The 23,061-nt window shown below is 62.0% G+C and overlaps 1 protein-coding gene and 1 long non-coding RNA gene across 2 annotated transcripts in view; both read left to right on the plus strand.

Moving 5' to 3' along the window:
• Nucleotides 1-16,123, plus strand: part of SHANK1 (SH3 and multiple ankyrin repeat domains 1) — a 33,811-nt gene extending 17,688 nt beyond the window's left edge. Inside the window, 12 exon segments of the mRNA XM_065571117.1 lie at nt 5,980-6,062; nt 6,287-6,411; nt 6,753-6,888; nt 7,297-7,368; nt 8,152-8,175; nt 8,537-8,593; nt 9,135-9,256; nt 9,933-10,035; nt 10,443-10,771; nt 10,773-11,645; nt 11,647-12,770; nt 13,952-16,123. Of these exon segments, the coding sequence (XP_065427189.1) occupies nt 5,980-6,062; nt 6,287-6,411; nt 6,753-6,888; nt 7,297-7,368; nt 8,152-8,175; nt 8,537-8,593; nt 9,135-9,256; nt 9,933-10,035; nt 10,443-10,771; nt 10,773-11,645; nt 11,647-12,770; nt 13,952-14,510 (3,607 nt within the window). The 3' untranslated portion in view covers nt 14,511-16,123.
• Nucleotides 16,124-18,226: 2,103 nt separating this feature from the next.
• Nucleotides 18,227-23,018, plus strand: LOC135976256 (uncharacterized). Its single transcript, XR_010593422.1, has 2 exons — nt 18,227-18,667; nt 21,838-23,018. It is a non-coding gene; the product is annotated as an uncharacterized LOC135976256 (long non-coding RNA).
• Nucleotides 23,019-23,061: the final 43 nt, after the last annotated feature.

Below are 23,061 nucleotides of genomic sequence, written 5' to 3' on the forward strand. Positions count from 1 at the left end.
CTGTCTGCCTGGGCCGATCGCAGGCCGGGCTGGGTCTGTGGGACAGTGAGGAGGCAGGACCCCAGCACTGGGGGGGTCTGGCTGGCAAGCAGGGGTCAGTCCGGAGGGGGAGGTTGGAGCTGTAGTTTGATGTTGGGGGGTCAGGGTGGGGGGCTGGGAAGTTGGCAGTGGGTGCGGGGGGAATGGAGGTTTGGGGCGCTGAGGGTCAGGGGTCAGCAGGTCAGGGGTCGGTACTGGAGTGTCTGGCTGGGGCCGGGGCGGGGGGGCACTGTCCCGTTCTATCTGGCTGGGAGCCCTAGTGTCAGCTCCGTGCGGCAGCTCAGAGACACCCCCCCGCCCCCCGCGATCCCGGAAGGGAACCAGGAGAACACGGGGTCCATATTTGGGGGCAAGTTTCTGCCCCCCCCCCCGAGGAGGCGGCCCCGCCCCATAGTGCAGACGCCCACCCCCCAACCATGCTGGAGATAGAACCCAGGCATCCGGGTGGCAGGGCAGGTGCGCTGGACTCCTGGGTTCTCTCCCCAGATCTCCCCACAGGCTGCAGAGAGTGGGGAGGGGGCCTGGCCCAGAGCTCAAGGGAATGACTGGGGGGGTGTCTCTGGTGGCGGGGATGGGGGAGATGTCTGCCCCGCCATGTCCCGTCCTCCAAGGGCATCGGGGACCTCCCCCCCCTTTCCCTGGCAGGGCCAATCGGCCGCTCGCCATCTGCCGGCGCAGATGGGACACAGCAGGGAGCCCCCCCCCCCGAACCTGATGTTGGGAGGGGAGCCAGAAACGCTGCCTCCACCAGGTCCCCCCCAGCTCTGCCGGTGCCCCTCACTCCCGACCCGCAGCCCCCTGCCAGCCCAGCCCTGACCCCCAGCCCTGCCAGTGCCCCTCACTCCCGACTCGCAGCCCCCTGCCAGCCCAGCCCTGACCCCCCAGCCCTGCCAGTGCCCCTCACTCCCGACCCGCAGTCCCCTGCCAGCCCAGCCCTGACCCCCCCAGCCCTGCCAGTGCCCCTCACTCCCGACTCGCAGCCCCCTGCCAGCCCAGCCCTGACCCCCCAAGCCCTGCCAGTGCCCCTCACTCATGACCGACAGCCCCTGCCAGCCCAGCCCTGAACCCCCCAGCTCTGCCAGTGCCCCTCACTCATGACCGACAGCCCCTGCTAGCCCAGCCCTGCCCCCCAGCTCTGCCAGTGCCCCTCACTCCTGACCCGCAGCCCCCTGCTAGCCCAGCCCTGACCCCCCAGCTCTGCCAGTGCCCCTCACTCATGACCGACAGCCCCTGCTAGCCCAGCCCTGCCCCCCAGCTCTGCCAGTGCCCCTCACTCCCAACCCGCAGCCCCCTGCTCGCCCTGCCCCCCCACCAAGCTGTGCATTCACCTTGATTTGCTCTGCACTCCTCCCCCCCCAACCCCCCAAGGACTCACACATCCCGGCTCGGGTGTTTCGGGCGCGGGCACCGTCTCTGCGCCGCATCCCGGCAAATGTCCTTGAGCCGAGCTGACGCTTGGGCTGCTGCCGAATCTAGGGCTGGGTGGGAGGTGGGGTGGTTGGGCCTCTTGGAAAGCAGGAGGGGTGTCACTTGGGGTCAGATGCCCCCTGGGGAGACCCTGCCCCGGACGCCCCCTTTGCACCAGCGTGTGCCACCCCTCCTCGCACCACCGGGCGTGTGACTCAGTTCGTGTTCACCCATTTGGTGAAAAGGATTTTCCAGCTGGGCTCCAGGCCAAGACACCCCCTCCTCCCCCCGCCCTGACCCTGTGGGGATCCTCACCCCCAGGGACCCCTCACCCAGCACCAGGGGAGAGCGAGCGAGGCCAGGGCGCGGGGGGCAGCCGGGAGCCAACCCACGACCACGCAGGCGATGCTTTGACCCAGCAGGGTGGCGAGATGGGGCCAGAGGTGTCTGGGTGAGTGGAGTTGGGGGGGGGGGGGAGGTGAGGGGGTAGTTAGGTGAGTGGGGGCTGGCTGGGGGGGCGATGCAGGGTTGTAGGTCGGGGTGGGGGGCGGCTGGGTGAGGGGCACAGGGTGTGTTTGTGGGGAGGGGCATAGGGGGGCAGTTGCAGAAGGGGCATGTGGGGGGCACAGCGAGATGTGGGGCAGGAGTGGGGGCCAGGGAGCTCTGGTGTTTCCCCCGCCCCCCTGTGATGGGGACGTGAGTCGGCGGGGGGTCAGGCTGGGTGTTGGGGGGGCTCGGGACCGGCCCGGAGAGTAACGAACGGGAGCTAGACAGTGCAGGCTGGGCCTGTGAGTGGGGCCGGGGGGCTGTGAGCTTGTGAGAGGGGGCAGGGGGGAGTCAGATGAGAACAGCCAGTGTGTGTGTGGACGCCTGAATCCAGCACATACCCCCCCACACACACCCCAGCGCCGAGCAGAGATGCAACCTCTCTGGGGTGGAGCGTGGGGGGGGGGGGGGGGCTGGGGATCTGGGGACCCCTTGCCCAGCGCCAGGATGTGGCAACTCTGGGGTGGCTGGTTATATGGGTACCCCTCCCCTGGTGCTGGAATGCGGCTGGCTCTGGGGTGGGGCGTGGGGGCTGGGTACACGGGGACCCCTCGCCCAGGGCTGGGACGCGGCTGGCTCGGGGTGGGGGTGGGGGCTGGCTATCCGGGGACCCCTCGCCCGGTGCCGGGACGCGGCTGGCTCGGGGTGGGGTGGGGCTGGCTATCCGGGGACCCCAGCCGCGGCTGGCTCGGGGGGGGGGGCGCTGGCTATCCGGGGACCCCAGCCGCGGCTGGCTCGTGGTGGCGGGGGGGTGGCTATCCGGGGACCCCAGCCTTGGCTGGCTCGGGGGGGGGGGGGGCTGGCTATCCGGGGACCCCAGCCGCGGCTCTGCGCCTCCGTCTCCCCGCAGCCTCCCCCGCGGCCGGGTCGGTCCCCGCCGCTCGCCGGAGCCGAAGGGGTTAACGGAGCCGGCCTAGCCGGAGCGCAGCGGCGGCGCAGCAGCGTCTCTGCCTTGCGCGTCCTGCCCCCCCCCCCCCAGCCCAACTCCCCCCCCCGCCCCCCCAGTCCCGGCGCTGCCCGCCCGGCTCCGGCCCCAGTTCGCAGCCGGTGGGGGCCATGATGTGAGTATTGTGCGGCCCCCCCCCTCCCGCGCCGCCGGGCCCCCCCCCTGCGCCGCCGGGCCCCCCCCCTCCCGCTCCCGGCGATGGCGGGGCGCGATGCAGGGACCCAGCCCCCGCTCTCCTCCAGCTGGCCCGCGCTGGGGCCTCGGCGCCGGAGCGTCTGGTACATCTACAGGTAGGGCCCCCCCGCGCAGCGCCGCCCCCCCCCCACACCCAGCGCCGCCCGCCATTCACAGCCAGCTCCATTCACTCCAGTCATTCATCCCCCGCGCTGCCCGCCCGCTGCGCACCGGGGGGGGGGGGGGACGCGCGGCGCAGCCTCCGCGCAGCGCTGCGCGCCTCCCCCCTGCGGCCCCAGCACCACCAATCCCCCCCCCCCGCGGGCCTGGCGGCCTGGGCTCTGCGCAGCCCGGGCTGTGTGTGTGTGTAGCTGTGTGTGTGTGTGTGTGTGTGTGTGTGTGTGTAGCCAGCTGTGTGTGTGTGTGTGTAGCTGTGTGTGTGTGCGTGTGTGTAGCCAGGTGTGTGTGTGTGTGTGTAGCCAGCTGTGTGCGTGTGTGTGTGTGTGTGTAGCCAGCTGTGTGTGTGTGTGTGTGTGTGTGTGTAGCTGTGTGTGTGTGCGTGTGTGTAGCCAGCTGTGTGTGTGTGTGTGTGTGTGTGTGTAGCCAGCTGTGTGTGTGTGTGTGTAGCTGTGTGTGCGTGTAGCCAGCTGTGTGTGTGTGTGTAGCTGTGTGTGCGTGTAGCCAGCTCTGTGTGTGTGTAGCTGTGTGTGTGTGTAGCCAGCTCTGTGTGTGTGTGTAGCTGTGTGTGTGTGTAGCCAGCTCTGTGTGTGTGTGCGTGTGCGTGTAGCCAGCTCTGTGTGTCTGTAGCTGTGTGTGTGTGTGTGTATACATAGCCAGCTGTGTGTGTGTAGCCAGCTGTGTGTGTGGCCAGTTCTGTGTGTAGCTGTGTGTGTGGGCGTGTGCACGCATAGCCAGCTGTGTATGTGCAGCTGTGTGTGTAGTTCCGTGTGTGTGTACATGTCCATGGGCCTGAGTGTGCATAGCTCTGTGCATGTAGTTGTGTGTGCATAGCCCTGAGTGCATGCGTGTGTGCACTCGCACACATCCCTCTGCGTGTGCGCTTTGCTATGTATGTGCTTGTGTACCTCCTGTGTGTGTGTGTGTGTGTGTGTGTGTGTGTGTGTGTATATCCCTCAGTGTTCCAGTGTCTGGGGGTGTAACTTGTGTGTGTTTGCAGGGACCCTGTTTCTGCAGCTGCTGCTTAACTGAGTTGTGTGCTCAGATTTGGGTGGAAAGATGCTGTGTGTGTGTGTGAGCTTCTAGGGAGGGATGTGAGTGTGTGTGTGCCCCAGGGCTGCCCAGAGGATTCAGGGGGCCTGGGGCAAAGCAATTTTGAGGGCCCCTTCCATTAAAAAAAAAGTTGCAATACTATAGAATACTGTATTCTCGTGGGGGCCCCTGTGGGGCCCAGGGCCCGGGGCAAATTGCTCCACTTGCCCCCACCTCTGGGCAGCCCTGGTGTGCCCTACACGGGGGTAGGGGTGTGTGTGAACATACCAGAATGCACAAGTCTCGGGGGCTGGAGGGGGATCTGTCACACGTATGCCTGGGTCAGTGCATAGGACGTGCAACCACTGTTGGAGGTGGCTGCCTGGGGGCCTGCTCGAACAGGAGGAAAATGCAGATCGGGGGTCCCCTAGGGACACACCTAGGGGTGAGGCTGCTGGCAGTTAAAGGTGGGTGATGCCAGTGTGGGCTGGCAGTGCCCCGGGAGAGCCGTGCTAGCCGTGGGACCTGGAAGCAGTGAGAACACACTGCAGGCAGTGAAGAGGGGAAGGTCTTGTGATAGCAGAGTTCACTGGACTCTCCTCGGATCTGTGGTTGCAGTGGGAACACACAGCGGACGGTCTGTGATTGCAGTGAATGCGCACTGCAGAACGTGTCTGGTATCTGTGATCGAGCGGAGCGGGGAGGTCTGATCGCAGGGAGCTTCACTGCAAGCTGTGTGTGGTATCTCTGATCTCAGTGCAAGCACCCTGCAAACAGAGGGGGACGTGTAATTCCAGTGGGTGTCTGATTGCAGTGTGGTTCTGTGATGACAGTGAACACATTGTATACAGCACATGGTGTCCACGTGCAGTGTCAGCGCCCTGCACACAACTGCTTCTGGCCCAGTAGTGGGCAGCATGGACACCATCTTCCCTACAGTCTCAGGGCGAGGGCACTGCATGCAGTGCGGAGAGGGGCTGGGATCACATTGAGAGCACCCTGCACACCGCATGTGTGGGGCTGTGATTGTAGTGTGAGTTGGGGGGTCTGTCATTGGAACAGGGTGGGATTGCGATTGCTGTGCAAACTCTCTGCACACAGTGGATATCTGTGATTGTAGTTAGAGTGCACTGCACCCAGTGAGGGGCATCTGATTGCAGTGTGAGCACACTGCGCTGGTCTGTGACTGCAGTGAGAGGGCACTGCACACAGCTGGGAGGTCTTGTGAGTGCACTGCATGCAGCATGTGGGGTCTGTCAGCGCAGTGTGAGCTCCCAGCATGTGATGTGTGGGGTCTGTCCCTGCAGAGGACACTGTGCTCCCTGCATTTGCAGTGCAAGTGCACTGCACACAGAGAGGGGTGATCGCAGGGTGAGCGCCCTGCAGGTGGAGAAGGGGTGATCGCAGGGCGAGCGCAGTGCATGTGGAGAAGGACCGATGGCAGTGCAGGTTCACTGCATGCAGGGAGGGGACGATGGCAGTGCAGGTTCACTGCACGCAGGGAGGGGGCAATTGCAGTGCGTGTGCACTGCATGCAGCAAGGCTCCAGACTGCAGCCAGTGTCCCTGGTGTGCAGCAGGGTCCGTAGCTGCGGTGTGGGGCAGGGGCAGGGCAGCGAGCGCTCCTGAACCCCCCGACGCCTCCCCCATCTCTTGCAGTGACTACATCATTAAGGAGAAGACGGTTTTGCTGCAGAAGAAGGACAACGAGGGGTTCGGTTTCGTCCTACGCGGAGCCAAGGGTGAGGGGGCCACTGTGCGGGGGGGGGAGAGCAGGGGCTGGGAGGCCGTAGAGGGGTCCCCCAGGGCTGGCGCAGCCCGGAAGGGTGCCTCAGAGGGGGCCCATGGAGGGGTCTGTCCCAGGCGGGGGGTGCAGCGGGGAGGAGCTGCCCAGGGGGAAGGCGGACAGGAGGGTTCCCGAAACATCCTTCCCCTTCCCGCCGCTGACCCCGCGCTCTCCCCACAGCGCAGACCCCGATCGAGGAGTTCACGCCCACCCCGGCCTTCCCCGCCCTGCAGTACTTGGAGTCCGTGGATGAGGGGGGCGTGGCCTGGCGCGCCGGCCTCCGCATGGGGGACTTCCTGATCGAGGTAACGGTGGGGGGGGGGGGTGACTCCCCTCGGAGCGATGGGGGAGTCACTCCCCACCCCCTCCTGTCACAAGTGAGGGGCACTGGAGGAGCTGGGGGCAGCCCAGGGCTGGGCTGGGAGGGGGTGCGGGTCGGGAGTGAGGGGCACTGGCAGGACTGGGGGTTGGGCTGGGCTGGCAGGGGCTGCGGGTCGGGAGTGAGGGGCACCGGCAGAGCTGGGGGGTGGAGGGGGCAGGGCTGGGCTGGCAGGGGCTGCGGGTCGGGAGTGAGGGGCACCGACAGGGCTGGAGGTCAAGGGCTGAGCGAGCAGGGGCTCCCCTGACCCTGTCCCTTGCCCCCCAGGTCAACGGGCAGAACGTGGTGAAGGTCGGGCACCGGCAGGTTGTGAACATGATTCGCCAGGGGGGCAACAACCTGATGGTGAAGGTCGTCATGGTAACCAGGAACCCTGAGATGGAAGAGGCCATGAGAAAGAAAGGTGCCGTCTGCCCCGCCCCCCAATGCCTCCTCCACACAGGGGGGGCAGGACTCCTGGGTTCCACCCCTGGCTCTGGGAGGGGGAGTGGGGTCTGGTGGTTAGAGCAGAGGGGGCTGGGAGCCAGGACTCCTGGGTTCTCTCCCTGGGTCTGGGAGGGGAGTGGGGTCTGGTGGTTGGAGCAGGGCGGGCTGGGAGCCAGGACTCCTGGGTTCTCTCCCAGCTCTGGGAGGGGAGTGGGGGTCTAGTGTTTAGGGGGGGAGGGAGATGGGAGCCAGGACTCCTGGGTTCTCTCCCAGCTCTGAGAGGGGAGTGGGCTCCTGTGCTTGGGGGTCGGGGGGGGAATCTCAGTGTCTGTCCAGCTGTCCCCTCACCTGGGAGCCCCTTTGCCCCCCTACAGCGGCTCCCCAGCAGACGAAACGACTGCCCCCCCAGCCATCTCGCTGCGCTCCAAATCCATGACCTCTGAGCTGGAGGAGATGGGTAAGGGGGAGGGCGGGGGGTGGGGGTGGGGGAATTGGGAGGTATGTGGGGAAGGCTTTGTGCTGGAAGTGGGGGAGGAGGCTGATAGTCCCTAGAGGGGTCTGTGATGAGACGGGGGAGGGTCCCCAGAGGGGATGGGGGAAGGGTCTGTGGTGGGACAGGGGAGGTCCCCCATAGGGGAAGGGGGAGGCGTCTGTGGTGGGATGGGGAGGTCCCAAGGGGAATGGGGAGGGGTCTGTGGTGGGGGCGGGGGAGGGTCCCCAGAGGGGATGGGGGAGGGGTCTGTGGTGGGGGCGGGGGAGGGTCCCCAGAGGGGATGGGGGGAAGGGTCTGTGGTGGGGGCGGGGGAGGTCCCAAGGGATGGGGAAGGGGTCTCTGCTGGGGCATGGGTCTGTGGTGGGGGGCGGGCTCTGGGGCAGGGCTCTCACACTCTCTGTCTCTCCCTCCCCCTGGCCCTCTGGGACCCGGGACCCCCTTGGCACCCGGCAGTGGAGAAAGGTATGTCCCGTCCCCCCCGGGCAGTGCCCCCCATCTCTGCCCAGGGGGTACCCCTGTCTGAGTCCCTGGTGCGGAGTGGGGGTAGCGGGGGGGGGCTGAGGGGTGGAGGTGGGGAGGCCGGTGGGAGGGGGACGCCCGGCCCGGTGGTGGGACGTGGTGGGGGGCCCAGTTCTTTCCCAGGCTCTGTGCCCTGGCACCTCGGGGGGCAGAGGGGTCAGCCCCAGAGCTGTGGGGGACCAGGGCCCCCCGATCTCTAATGCTGTCCCCTCTCGGTGTCTCCCCCAGTCTCCCCCTGGAAGAAGAGGAGTGGTGAGTGTGAGCTGGGGCCGGGCACAGCCCCACCCTCAGCCCCCCATGAGCTTCCTCCACTGCTTCCCCACGCCAGCCTCTGTGCCCCCCGGGCTCCTAGCCCCCCCGGGCCGTTCCCCCGCACACCTGCCTGTGCCTGCGCCCCCCCAGCCGCCCTGCACCCCCTCCTCCTGCCTCCCCCTCCCCCAATCTCCACGCACCAGCCCCCCCAGCTCACGCTCCCCGCTCCGCTGCTCCTCCCCATGCCAGCTCCCGCTCCCCCGGGTCTCACTGTCACCCCCCCCACCCCGCTACTCAGAGTGACCCCCCCCCCACACCCCCGCCTTGTGTCACAGTCTCCCTCCTTCTCCTGTCCCTGCAGATTACGAGCCGGCGCTGGCCACGGAGAAGAAGAGGACGGTCTATCAGATGGCGCTGAGTAAGGGAGGGGAGTGGGGTCCGGTGGGTCAGAGCGTGGGGTGGGGGCTGGGTGCCAGGACTCCTGGGTTCCCTCCCTGGCTCTGGGAGGGGAGTGGGGGCTAGTGGTTAGAAGGGGGGGGTTGGGAGCCAGGACTCCTGGGTTCCCTCCCTGGCTCTGGGAGGAGAGGTGGGGGCTAGTGGTTAGAGGGGGGGGTTGGGAGCCAGGACTCCTGGGTTCCCTCCCTGGCTCTGGGAGGGGAGTGGGGTCTGGTGGTTGGAGCAGGGGGGGTTGGGAGCCAGGACTCCTGGGTTCCCTCCCTGGCTCTGGGAGGGGAGTGGGGTCTGGTGGTTGGAGCAGGGGGGACTGGGAGCCCGGACTCCTGGGTTCTATGCCACCTCAGCGGTGCCAGGAGTGGGCCAGACAATCCATAGGGTCTCTTGTCTCCAGTCCAAGCTGCCTGCAGTGTGTGTTTAGAGACCCCCCAGGTCCCGGCTCCTCCCTGCCCCCCGGCGGGCCCCCCGGCGGCCCCCCTCACCCTCCGTCTCTCTGCCCCTCGCAGACAAGCTGGACGAGATCCTGGCTGCAGCTCAGCAGACGATCAGCGTGGGGGAGGGGCCCAGCTCCGGCGGGCTCCCCTCCCTGGGGAAGGCCCGGGGGCCCAAGGGCTACTTCACCTCCGAGGTAGGATGGGCACGGCCCCCCCGGGCCCTATGGCTGGGCCTCGCTGAGGGGGCACACCAGGGGAGGGGGGGCTAGTGGTTAGAGCAGGGGAGGACTCCTGGGTTCTCTCCCTGGCTCGGGGAAGGGAGGGGAGTCTAGTGGGTTAGAGCTGGGGGGCTGGGAGCCAGGACTCCTGGGTTCTTTCCTGGCTCTGGGAGGGGAGTGGAGTCGAGTGGTTAGAGCAGGGGGGGCTGGGAGCCAGGTCTCCTGGGTTCCATCCCTGGCTCTGGGAGGGGAGTGGGGTCAGCGAGGGGGCTGGGAGCCAGGACTCCTGGGTTCTCTCCCTGGCTCTGGGAGGAGAGTGGGGGCTAGTGGTTAGAGCAGGGGGGGCTGGGAGCCAGGACTCCTGGGTTCCATCCCCAGCTCTGGGAGGGGTGTGGGGTGTAGTGGGTTAGAGCAGGGGGGGCTGGGATCCAGGACTCCTGGGTTCTCTCCCTGGCTCTCAGAGGGGAGTGGGTCATTTCTACCCACCTCCCAACCCTGCCCATCACCCCCCCCACCTATCCCTATCCTGGCCTCTTATCCCCCCCGCCCCCATCACTTTGCCCTGTGATGCCACCTTAACCCTTTCCTGCCCTGGGCGGTGCCCTCACTTGCTCGCTGCCTGCGCTAACACCCCACCCCAATGTCTCCGCAGTCAAACTTCGAGCCGCATCGGATGGGGCAGCCCAGCTACGAGCGCCCGTCGTACCTGCCCCCCGGTGCCCCCCAGGGCCTCATGCTGCGCCAGAAATCCATCGGTGAGGTGGGCCGGGCTGGGAGGGGAGCGGGGCTGGGGCAGCGGGCGTCTGTCACTGCCGGACTCCTGGGTTCCGTCTGTTATGCGGAAAGGGGGGGGGGTGTCTCATGGGTTAGAGCAGGGGGGGCTGGGAGCCAGGACTCCTGGGTTCTCTCCCCAGCTTTAGGAAGAGAGGGGGGTCTAGTGTTTAGAGCAGGAGGGGCTGAGAGCTGGGACTCCTGGGTTCTCTCCCTGGCTCTGGGAGGGGAGTGGGGTCTAGTGGTTAGAGCAGGAGGGGCTGGGGGCCAGGACTCCTGGGTTCTCTCCCCAGCTCTAGGAGAGGAGTGGGGCCCAGTGGGTTGGAGAACCGGGGCTGGGAGCCAGGATTCCGGGTCCCTGGCCGACCACTGTCCGTCTGTCCATTCGCAGGCTCGGTGGAGGATGAGAAGCCCTACTTGGCTCCCCCAGCCATGAAATTCAGCCGCAGCTTGTCCGTCCCCGGTTCAGAGGACATCCCCCCGCCCCCCACCACCTCCCCTCCGGAGCCCCCTTACAGCGCCCCCCCTTCCGCCACGGGCCGCCTCACCCCCGCCGTGCGCTCCACCTTCAACCCGGCCGCCGAGGCCAAGCTCTACCCGGCCTCGCTGCACCAGGAGCCGGCCGCCTTCGAGGGCCCGGCCCGTCGCGAGAAGCTGGCCATGTACCGCCAGGAGCTGGAGCGGGGGGCCGAGGCTGGGCCCCACCCGGGGCTGGCGCGGGCACCACGCGCACCCGGAGCTGCGTTACTACAACCTGCCGGCCCGGGCGGCCAGTGCAGCCATGTACGTCCCGGCCAAGCCGCTGCGCCGGAAAGGCCTGCTGGTGAAGCAGACCAAGGTGGAGGATGAGCAGAGGCAGCAAGGGGCTGCCCCCCAGACTCAGCCGCCCGCCCCGGCGCCGCCCGCCTCAGCGCCACCCGCCCCCGAGAAGAACTCCATCGCCATCCCCACCATCGTCATCAAAGCCCCCTCCACCAGCAGCAGCGGGCGCAGCAGTCAGGGAAGCAGCATGGAGACGGAGGGGCAGCCGGAGCCGGCCCCGGTGCCGGCTCTGCCCCTCCACAACAGCATGGACTTCACCAGCCAGTTCGGCGCGGCTCTGGTGGGGGCGGCGCGGCGGGACCGGGAGTGGCACAGCGAGGCCCGCCGCCGCTCCGCCCTCTTCCTCTCCACCGAGGTGCCAGAGGACGAGGCGCCCGAGCCAGCTCCGGCGCCCCGGCTCCGGCACTCGAAGAGCATCGACGAGGGCATGTTCTCAGCCGAGCCCTACCTGCAGCTGAGTTACGCCCAGCCCCTGCCGCCGGGCACCTATTACCAGCCTCGCACCGCCAAGGCCTACGGGGGTGCCGGCACCACCAGCGCCTTCACCACCGTCTGCTCCAGCTTCCTGCCCCAGCTCCAGCCCCGGCCGGGCGGCGGGAACGCCCCGCCCCTCATCCACCCGCTGACGGGCAAGATCCTAGACCCGGGCTCGCCCCTGGGCCTGGCGCTGGTGGCCCGGGAGCGGGCGCTTCAGGAGTCGCACTCTCAGCAGCTGCAGCAAGGCCGGGCGGAGGCGGAGGAGCGAAGATCCCGCCCGTCCTCGCCCCGGTTCGGGGAGGTGGCGCCGGAGCCCTCCGGAGGAGGCGGCTCCATCCTGCGCCTGTGGGGGGCGCCGGCGGGTGAGCCGCGCCCGGAGAGCCCCCGGCGCCGGGCCCCCTCCGAGCCCAAGGGCGCCCCGTGGGCAGGGGGAGAAGCGGGGGGAGGAGGGGGCCGGGGGCGAGAAGCTGCACGTGCGCTTTGTGGAGAACTGCCGGCCCCGGGAGGAGAGCGAGCCGGCGCCGGCCCGGGTTGTGGAGGAGAACGGGCTGCCCCTGCTGGTCCTCCCGCCGCCGGCTCCCTCCATCGACGTGGACGACGAGTTCCTCTTCACAGAGCCGCTGCCCCCGCCGCTGGAGTTCTCCAACAGCTTCGAGAAGCCCGACTCCCCCAAGGCAGGCCGGGAGCCCCCCGCCGTCCCCGCCCCGGAGCCGGCGCCCGCCCCGCCGCCGCCCGCGCCGCCCGCCACCGCCGCCCTGGACTCCACCACCTCCAGCCTGACCTCCTACGACAGCGAGGTGGCCACGCTGACCCAGGGCGGGGCGCCCGAGCCCCGGGAGGCCCCCCACGTCAACTTCTCCTCGGTGGTGTCCTCCATCCAGATCCCGGCGCCCGAGCCCCCCGAGGCGGTGACCGACTCGGGCATCGAGGAGATCGACAGCCGGAGCAGCAGCGACCACCACCTGGAGACCATCAGCTCCGTCTCCACCCTGTCCAGCATGTCGGGGCTGTCCAGCGAGGGGGCGGAGCTGCTGGATAGTTACGTGACCTACCTGGACGGCCAAGCCTTCGGCGGCCCGGCGGAGAAGCCCGGCAAGCTACGTTCCCGGCCCTTCCCCGCCCGCCGCGACCCCGCCACCCCCACCAGCTCCACCATCTCGGTGGCGGCCTGCGCCGAGAGCGTCTTCGCCCTCACGCCCGCCCCGGCCCAGGAGCCGCCCGCCCCGCAGCGCCGCTCGCCCACCCTGCCCTGGGAGGAGGGCGGGGCGGCCAAGCCTTCGCCCGTCTCGGCCATGAAAGCCAGCATCATCAGCGAGCTGAGCTCCAAGCTGCAGCAGATGAGTGGGGTGTCGTGGGCCCGGCCCCCCGACGGCGCGGGCCCCTTCGGCGCCGACCGGCCCAGCTCCCTGCAGCGCCAAAGGTAGCGTCCGGAGGAGGACGGATGGATGGAGGAAGCCAGCAGCACCCGCCGGGGGCGCCCCGTGCATGCCTCACGCCGCCGTGCCCGTCACTCATGTTTGCTTTGGGTTTGTTTTGGTTTCTCGCTCCGCCACGCCCGGCACGGGGGGTTGGCGGGGACGGGTCAGGACCCTTTTGTGCCAGGCGCTGCATGTGTCCACCCCCCACCCACCCCTTCACCTTCCCTCCTACGCACGCACTCACCCATAGGGCTGGGTTCCTAGGAGGCTGCTGTGGGTCAGGGATTGGAGGGGGCACCGGGGGGCGTCAGGCCCTGCGCACACGCCCGACGCCCCCCCCAATGCCCTCCCACATCCTGCCATGCCTCGCGCCCGGTTTCCTAGCGATTCCTGGTTTGAGAGGGGGTCTCTCTGTCCCAGAGCCCCCCCGTGGGACTCCACTGAGCCCCCCCCCCCCCGCTGCACACCCACAGAGGCCCCCTTCTGCCCCAACTCCCCAGCCGCTCACCAGGGCCGCGCTGCTGCCTTTAATTTGCTCCATTGTGTTGTGTGTCCGAGGGCTTGTCTGCACTGGGAGAATTCACCTGTGGGAGAGGGGGACCCGTGGGGCAGGTATTGGGGGTGCGACCCCCCTAACCCCGCAGGAGTAACCTTGGGGAGAAGATGTGGCAAAGATTGGCAAATCAGGAGTCCTGGCTCCCAGCCCCCCCTGCTCTAACCACTAGACCCCACTCCCCTTCCAGAGCCGGGGAGAGAACCCAGGAGTCCTGGCTTCCAGCCCCCCCTGCTCTAACCACTAGACCCCACTCCCCTCCCAGAGCCGGGGAGAGAACCCAGGAGTCCTGGCTTCCAGCCCTACTCTCCTCCCGGAGCCGGGCTGGAAGAGGCCCTGGGCCGAGTCCCAGCAGGTGGGGACCGGGGGGGGGGGGGGGTAGGTGCGGCAGATCCCCGTGCCAGACCCGTTCCCCGACGCGGGGGCAAGAGATGGTGAATTTCTGTGCTCTGCAGACGAGCCCCTGTCATCGTGTGCCACAAGTGTGCCGCTTACCCCATGACTGCTCGTGCGCTCTCGTGCAAAGCTGGGGGGCGTGGGGGCGTCCAGCCATGGCCTCTGCAGGGTGAAGGGGGGGAGAATGCTGGGGGGGGAGGAGCACCCCGTGACCATCTCTTCCCCCCCAACCAGGCTCCCCGAGGATGCGTCGGGCCCCTCCAAGCCGCCCAGCAGCCTGTTCCACAACTGGCCCAAGGCGGGGCCGGGCGCCAAGCCCCCGAAAAGCGTGGAGTTCGACATCCGCCCGGCGCTGCGCCGCGCCCCCAGCCCCGCCGCCCTGCCCAGCGAGCACAAGATCAGCCCGGCCCCCCGCCCCTCCTCCCTGCCCATCCTGCCCTCCGTCCCCCTCTACGGCGGCATCTACGACCTGCGCGGCTCCCCCCCCTCCGGCCCCTGCCCCTTCCCCGACTTCCCCTCCGGCAGCCGCTCCCTCTCGCCCACCCACTTCCTGCCCCCGGCCACGGACAAGCCCTTCGGCGCCAAGCCCCTGCCTTTCTGGACCAAATTCGACGTGGCCGACTGGCTGGAGTACCTGAAGCTGGGCGAGCACCGCGACCGCTTCCTGGACAACGAGATCGACGGCTCCCACCTGCCCTCGCTCACCAAGGAGGATTACATCGACCTGGGCGTCACCCGCGTCGGGCACCGCATGAACATTGACCGCGCCCTCAAGCTCTTCCTGGAGAGGTGATGAGAGAATCCCCCACCCCCAGGAGAGGGGAGCCCCCAGCCGCCCCGAGGACACAGAGGCCTGAATGTATCGGACGCCAGGAGCAAGGAGAAGCCGTGCGGCAATGCCCCCCCACCCCCCAGAGAGTGAGGGGCCCCCAGGATGACCCCCCCCTTGGAAAGAAAGGGGCCTTGAATCCCATGGGGGGGGCAGAGGGTGCTGGGAGCCGAGGGAGGGAACTGCGCCGGCTTGCACCATCGCTCACGTGCGCATTTGCTTGTGCATTGGTTTGCACCGTTGCTCACCTGTGCACCCATCAGCATAATCACTAGTGCGTGCGCGCTCTGTGTACCGTCCGTTGCAACGTGTACCCTCGGCTAGGCGTTAGCTTGTCCATTTGCCCACTGCGAATCAGCAGACGTCGTCGCTTGTGCATGCACACTCGCTGCCATCTCACACTTGCTCACAGGTGTATATTCGCCTAGGCAGCGGCTTGCACCATTGCTCATGTGTGCACGCTCCCCTGTGCACCCTCTTGCATCATCACTAGTGTGTGCACGCTCTATGTACCATCTGTTGCACATCTACATTCAGCTATGCGCTTGCTTGCACATTTGCACACTGAAAATCAGCGTACACTGTCATTTGTGTGTGCACACTCGCCATATCACACCATTGCTCTTGTGGACACTTAGTTGCATGTGGGGTTGCACCAATGCTTGTCTGCACATTCAGCCTCATGACCGCTTGCACCATTGTCCACGTGCTCATCTGCTCGTGCCATCAGTCACGGACACATTCAGCTGCTTACCAGCTCGCACCATCACTCGCATGTGCACACTGGCTCGCACCATTGCCTTCACGAGGACAGTTGCCATTGCTTGTATGTGCACCTTCACCGAACCCTCCCTCACCATCCCGCACACTAGCCCCTGCTCTACCCTGCCACACAGACCGGGTCACGCTTTCTCACGTACGTGTCAGGGGCTGCATGTGCCTTGCTGGGCTGTCCGTGGGTTCAGGGTGAACCACCCCTCCCTAGTGCTCCAAGGGGGAGGGGTGAATTGGGGAGCAGCAGGATTGAGGGGGGGGACAGGCACAAGATGGGGGGGCTCCTGAGGGTGATCCCAACTGGGGTGGGGGGGGGACTGTTGGCCAGGGGGGACCCTCACCTGTTTCTAACCTTCCCCCCCCCACTCACTGGTCTCTGAAGTTCTGTTCCCCCTGAATTGGGGGTGGGGGACACCAGGGCCCCTGGGCTCCCCTCCCCTGGCCGATGCTCAGCTGCCAAAGAATTGGGGAGTCGCTGGGGACCTGCCCCGCAGCTGGGTCGGCGCCACAGGGATCGACTCTGCTCTGGACCGTGGGCGGCCCGCTGTTGTGACTGCTGGGGGGGGGGTGGCCGGGAGGGGGGGCCCCCTGTTCTTTTTGCTGTGATCCCCAGCGTGAAGCTCCGTCCAGGGGGGTCCTCCCCCCACTTATCACCACTTCAGGGATTGCGAAGCTGGGTCCTTCCCTGCTGGGGGGCCCCCCACATGCCCCCCCCCACTGTGGCCCTCTGGCTCTCCTCTCCCCCCCCCCCCAATGGCCACCTGGCCGTCTCTAAGGGCTTTCGTCTCGTCTCATCTCGTCGGACTGTGAAAGTTATTAGTGACCCCCCCGCCCCGTTAACAGAGTAGCCGTTATGTCAGCCAGCGGCCATTAGGGGGAAGCAGACACTTTAAGGACACAGTAGCCTGAACTTTTCAACTGTCTTCCCTTCAAGGCCTTAAGGTAGTTGGAGCTGGTCCCAAGCCGGTTTTCACTGACCAGATAGCAAAAGCACGGGTCTGACAACCACCAATCAAGTGTTAACACTGCAAGGACCTTTGTCTGAATGTGTATAAAGGATCTGTAAAATGTGTGTAAGACAGAGTTTTTGTACTAAGGTGCAAAGCTCTCCTTTCTTCTGCAGAATAAAGCAACTCTTCCTTATCCCTGTCTGGCTGTTATTGGCTCTCAGCTAGGTGGACCCGATATTTCGGTAACAGTTTCTGGCGACCCAGATGGGACCCTCCTAGCTCGGACATTGGACTCCGGACGGCTGCGGCGAACTGGGAACGGCGCCAACGGGGTGTTTCGCCCCTTTTCTCTGCTTCACCGCGGCCCCCGGGGTTCGTGCTCCGATAAGGTGAGTCCTAATAGGATAAGAAAACACTATCTGGTTCTGGTCTGGTTAACCGGTTTATGAATTTCTGTCTTATACATTGGGTGTTAGGTGTGTATTGGTAGAAATTCCTGTAATAGGATCCTATTAGACCATAATTCCTTCTGTTCTCTGTGTAATTCTCTGTTAGAGTGTCAGCAGGCAGATAGGTGGGTCTCTGTTTAGGCCATAATTCCCTCTGTTCTCTGTGTAATTCTATTTTAAGAGTGTCAGCAGGCAGATGGGTGGGTCTCTGGTAAAACCCTCTAAGAATAGTCCTTTGGATTATATGTTAAGCAAATGGCCCTTACCCGGTGTTCAAAAAGGGATGTCAAGGAAGCGTTTTTTACAACTTTGCACCAAGGACTGGCCAGCCTTGGGGACTGCGTGGCCCGAGTATGGCTCCTTTGATATTCCTACCCATTTAACCCCCTTACGCCTGACATTGGAAAACCAAGCGCCGGGGCAAATGGACTATTGGTTTTTGTGGGACGATGAGGCCCATCGTCGCATGAAGAAGGTACAGGTTCAAGCCCCTCTATTCCCGAAAGCTTCTGTCCCTCATGAGGCTGATTATTTGGAGGATATCCCCCCCATATATTGCTCTAGACCACGCCCATCCCCGGCGGCAGCATTACCAATTAGGGGGGACCCGGTACCCTCCTCAACGGAGACCAGGACAGCAGGTCTACCGAGACAGATATTACCAATAAAGACTGAGGACACCACAATGCAGGCAAGCAAATCAGCTAGTGGAGCCACCAGCAGTGGGTACACTACCTCCCTGTCTGTTCCCAGCCTTAGTCCGTCCCATACAAGGAAGGGGGCACTTTATGGGGACGAGGTAATTAATGTCCAAGCACCCCTCCGGACCATCCCAGTCCCTACAACGGATGGGAATGTTGTAGACCGTTATGTTCATGTCCCCTTTACCACTGCTGACCTTATGAACTGGCAAACCACTACACCTCGCCTTAGGGACGACCCGGACGTCGTTCACAGGCGATTCCGTGCCATTTTCCAGTCTCATAGTCCTGATTGGCAAGACGTGGGCCAACTTTTAGATTGCTTATTGCGCACGGAAGAGAAAGAGCGGGTACTGAGGGGGGCCCGGGAGGCTGCAGAGGCTGCCAACGACGGTCGCAATTTTATAAGGCTCGCCAATCCGCCCCATTGGAACCCGAATGATTTGACCCAACAAGCAGATCTGAAGAAATTCCTAGATTATATTTTGACAGGCATAAAACAAGCGGGAGAAAGAACTTTAGATTGGACAAAAGTTCATAATACTGTGCAAAGAAAAGAAGAACACCCTTCTGACTTTTATGAGAGACTTTGTAAAGCATTTTGTATCCATACTAATATAGATCCCAAGGCCATGAACACACAGTCCACGGTCAGGCTTATTTTTATTTCCCAGTCAGCCCCGGACATCAAGAAGCGGTTGCAGCAGCTTAAGAGTGCTGAAGGAAAATCCCTGGAGGAACTGGTAAGCGTGGCCACCCGAGTATATCATACAAAAGAAAAAGTTCAAGAGACCAAACAGGTGAGGATGCTAGCAGCCCTTGTAAACACTGGAAATGAAAAACAGGGAGGGAGACAGGGACCCCCCAAGTGGCAACCAAAATCAGATTATGGGGGGAACCCGAGACATGCCAATAATATATGTAACTACTGTAAGCAGCTTGGCCACTGGAAGAGAGAGTGTCCGAACAGACCTACTGGACGACAACCCCGTCGCCCAGACCGACCTCAACAACAGATGGCTGTGACAAGAACAGACGCTGTTGCTAATGAGGAATGACGGCAACCAGGGGGTCCTCTTGTCACCTATTCAAATGATTTTACCACTTATGTTTGTTCCTCCACAGACCCCCAGGTTCGCCTAACATTGGGAGGAACCACCTATTCTTGTCTTTTGGATTCAGGGGCTGCACTTTCTACTGTTACTGCCAAGCCGGAGAGAGGAAGCCTTACAGATAAGAGCATTCCGGTAATGGGTATAAGCGGGAAGCCATTTGACTGTTCTGTATTACAGGAGGCTGCTGTAGAAATCTCTGGTGTCTCCTCCTCCCATGCCTTTCTGCTAGCCCCGGATTCCCCAGTTAACCTCTTAGGCAGAGATCTGTTGTGTAAACTACGTGCTCAGATTTTCTTTTCAGATGACAAAATCATTCTTCGGTTGCCTCAAACCCAACTTCCCCAGCTGTGTGCTGTTCTAACCCAAGTTTCAAAGGACCCGATCCTGCCTGCGGACCAAATCTTACCCGAGCGACTCAGACAGGAGGTAAACATCTCCCTGTAGGGCACTTCAAGGGCAGACTTGGGGACTCTCCAGACAGAGCCAGTGCGTATAACCCTGAAGCCAGGCATTGAAATTCCTCGGATTCGTCAGTATCCCATCCCCCAAGAAGCTCTGCTTGGCCTCCGGAGTCTTATCACCACATTCCTACGGTTGGGAGTGCTGGTTCACACCAAGTCTCCTTTCAATACTCCCATCCTGCCAGTAAAAAAACCTGACATGGACTCAGAGGGAAAACCGGTATACCGATTTGTCCAGGACTTACGTGCAGTAAATAAAGTTGTCCAAGCTAAACACAATGTGGTACCAAACCCTCACACAATCCTGACTGCCATTCCAGCAGGTACTGCTTGTTATTCAGTAATAGACTTGTGTAATGCTTTTTTTAGTATTCCTCTAGATAAGGACAGCTGGGATATCTTTGCATTTACATGGACGGACCCAGAAACTAGGAGAGCAGAACAACTGACCTGGACTCGGCTCCCGCAAGGATATGTTGAGTCCCCGACTATTTTTTCCTCTATCCTGACACGTGACTTAGCTGATATCAGCCTACCGGGTGGGTCTACATATCTCTTGTATGTGGATGACGTCCTGGTTTGTTCTCCGGATCAGGTAACATGTGAAACAGACACTATTTACTTGCTAAATTGCTTGGCAGACAAGGGACATAAAGTATCTCCTTCTAAGTTGCAGTTTGCCAAAGACAAGGTAACTTATCTTGGTCATGTACTCACCCCTGGGTATCGAGCGTTATCTAGTACCCGTATTCAGTCAATTCTTAACATTCCCCGACCAGAAACAAAACGCGAAATGCGGGGATTTTTAGGCCTGGCAGGATTCTGCCGTTCCTGGATTCCAGGTTTTGGGGAGATGGCAAAACCCCTCTTTGAACAGATCACCCATGATGCTGAGGAGCCCCTTCACTGGGATTCTGGGGCCATCAAAGCCTTCCAGGGAATTAAAACAGCTTTGGTCTCAGCCCCAGCCCTTGGACTCCCTGATTATCGCAAACCCTTTGTTCTCTATGTACATGAGCGACTTGGGGTGGCCTCTGGTGTCCTTACTCAGGCTTTTGGACCCAGAGAACGACCTGTGGCCTATTTCTCCAAAAAATTGGATGCTGTGGCACAGGGCTTTCCTGGCTGTCTCCGAGCAGTGGTTGCTGCTGGTCTCCTGGTACCCCAAGCGGAAAAGATTACCTTGGGCCATCCACTGACCTTACGGACCCCTCATGCAGCTCAACAATTGTTGGTCCAAAAGGGCACGCAACATTTGACCTCTCAAAGATTAACGCATTTGGAAGTTTCTTTATTGTCCAGGACCAATTTAAAAATTGAACAGTGCCATACCTTGAACCCTGCAACCCTTTTACCGTTCCCGGACTATGATTATGAGCCCTCACATGATTGCCTTCAGATAGTGCAACATCAAGAAAAACCTCGAGTAGACCTTTCAGATGTGCCCATTCAAAATGCTGAACTGGAACTGTATACTGATGGTTCAGCACGGGTCATGGAGGGCCAACGGGTATCTGGGTTTGCAGTAACTACTCAGTTTGATGTATTACAGTCTGCTCCCCTGGGACCTTCCACCTCAGCTCAGGCAGCAGAATTGATAGCCCTCACCCGAGCATGTGAGTTGGCAGCAGGTCAGTCGGTGAACATATATACTGACTCGAAATATGCCTTTGGTGTTTGCCATGCCACAGGCCAACTGTGGGCAGAGCGTGGCTTTATTACCTCCAGTGGCACTAAGGTGGCCCATGGGCCCTTGATCCTGAAATTATTGGAAGCCATACATCTGCCATCTGAGATTGCCATCGTCCATGTTCGGGCTCATCAGAAGGGAAACGATCCCACCGTTAATGGGAATCGGTTGGCTGATTCAGCTTCAAAAGCAGCCTCCCTACAGCCATATGTTACCAACCAGATGGTACTCACATCCTCCACCCCGCCAACTCCAGTCCCAGCCCCTTTTACCCCTGAGCCATCAGAGGTCGAGCGTTGGAAAAGCATGGGGGCCACCAAAACCCGAGGGGGGGAATGGCAACTGCCAGATGGAAGAAGAGCATTGCCCCGAGCTGCTCTACGGCCTGCCCTATTTAAATTACACCAGGAAACCCACAGTGGTGCAGAGGCCATGGCAGCTACTGTGAATAGACTTTGGTATGCTCCTGGAGTATTCCAGGAAGCTAAACGAGTCCTTGCCACTTGTGACATCTGTGTGAAATTCAATCCAAGGGGGGAACCTAAAGGCCCCCCTGGAGCCAGGTTATGGGCATACACACCCTTCGAGCGACTTCAAATTGACTACTCAGAAATGCCTAAATGCCAGGGCTACAAGTACCTCCTTGTAATCGTGTGTCAACTGACTGGATGGACTGAAGCATTCCCGACTAGACGAGCAACTGCCGTGGAAGTGGGAAAGACCTTATTAAACCATGTCATTCCTAGGTTTGGCCCCCCTAAGTCTATTGACTCTGATCAAGGGACTCATTTTACTGCCCAGATTATTCAAAACATTGCAAAAGCCCTAGGTATTGACTGGCTTCTACACACCCCTTGGAGACCACCATCTTCAGGACAAGTGGAAAGGATGAACCAGACTTTAAAACTTAAACTTTCTAAGCTGTGTGCTCAAACTGGGTTAAAATGGCTTCAGGCTCTGCCTTTGGCCCTCTTGGCAGTTCGAACTGCCCCTAGAGGCCGGCTCCGTCTCTCTCCCTTTGAACTTTTATTTGGCAGGCCATACACCGGATTTGCTGATCCAGGATTTGTAACTGATTTAGCCACTTGGGGTGACGAGGAACTAACCAAATATGTTGTTTCCCTTCAAACCACTCTCAAATCTCTCCACAGGTATGCGGCTCAATTTCAGTCCCTACCCGCTGATGTTCCTGCCCACCGGATCGCTCCAGGAGACTGAGTCTATGTGAAAGAGTGGAAACACGAGCCTCTCCAACCCCGGTGGGCGGGCCCTTTCCAAGTCCTTCTTACCTCTCACACTGCTGTTCGAGTGAGAGAGCGAGACACTTGGATACACCACACCCGAGTCAAGCTAGCCCCTAGGACGGGGCCAGAAGCAGACGACTTCGGACCTCGAGGGAGCACCGCCAGCTCTTCCCACCGCGACCCGGAAGAGCCAGAAGCAGACGATACCTGGAAAGCTGAACCTCTTGAGGGACTAAAGCTTCTGTTCCGGCGAACAAAATCCTAAGACTTTATAACTATGGGTTCTCAGACGGTGCTGCAGTGGCTATTGCTTTTGGGTTTGCCCCTTGTACAAGCTAATCCACACCCAGCCGCTAAATCTCTTCAGCAAATAGCCACATTGGGACACTTATCTGATTGTTGGCTGTGTCACAAAACCCGCTCTGAGGAAGGAATAAGATTGTGGGCTGTACCAGCAAATCTTTCTGAAGTACTCTCCTTACAGGTAGAACGGAAAACTGAATGGGCATGGATTGAGGAATATCAATATGACAAATATGGGAGAAGGTCTGAAGTTTGGCATTATTATTGGGCAGCTAAGGGGGTCCCTCTTTTTGAAGTTCTTGGGATCGGGTATAAAATGCCCCTTTGTTTGGAGAATGCTGAAGGAAGAGGGAGGAAAGTGGGCTACCTTCCCCTGGAGGCCTGTGATCAAATCCTTCGGTTTGAGGTCAGAAATGGAACCTTTTACCCTTTAAATACCCCTGAGAATGCCCAAAAACCCCATTGTCTCCTACACATGGCCATTACTGTGAGACCAACAGGCTTTTGTTATCAAGGGCAGTGGTTTCCCTCATTCCTCCCGTTAGGCCCCATAAATAAGACACATATGTATTATATAGATATTTACTCTGGCATTCTGTTGCCCCACACATCCCTTGAAAGGATGTCTGGATGCCCGGAGCCTATGGGATCACTTGCAAGTTTTACAGCTAACATATTTAAAGTTACGTATTGTGGAGCCATTTTAAACACTACCCATGCCCTAGGAAACTTAAATGTTTCCCATTGGAGGTGCCAGGACCGGCTAGTGAGTAACTCCGGGAGCTGGGATAGAAGGGTGACCTGGCGCCATCGAGTTGCAGGTAATAC

Source organism: Chrysemys picta, chromosome 17 (assembly GCF_011386835.1).
Source record: "Chrysemys picta bellii isolate R12L10 chromosome 17, ASM1138683v2, whole genome shotgun sequence".
Taxonomy (NCBI): Eukaryota; Metazoa; Chordata; order Testudines; family Emydidae; genus Chrysemys; species Chrysemys picta.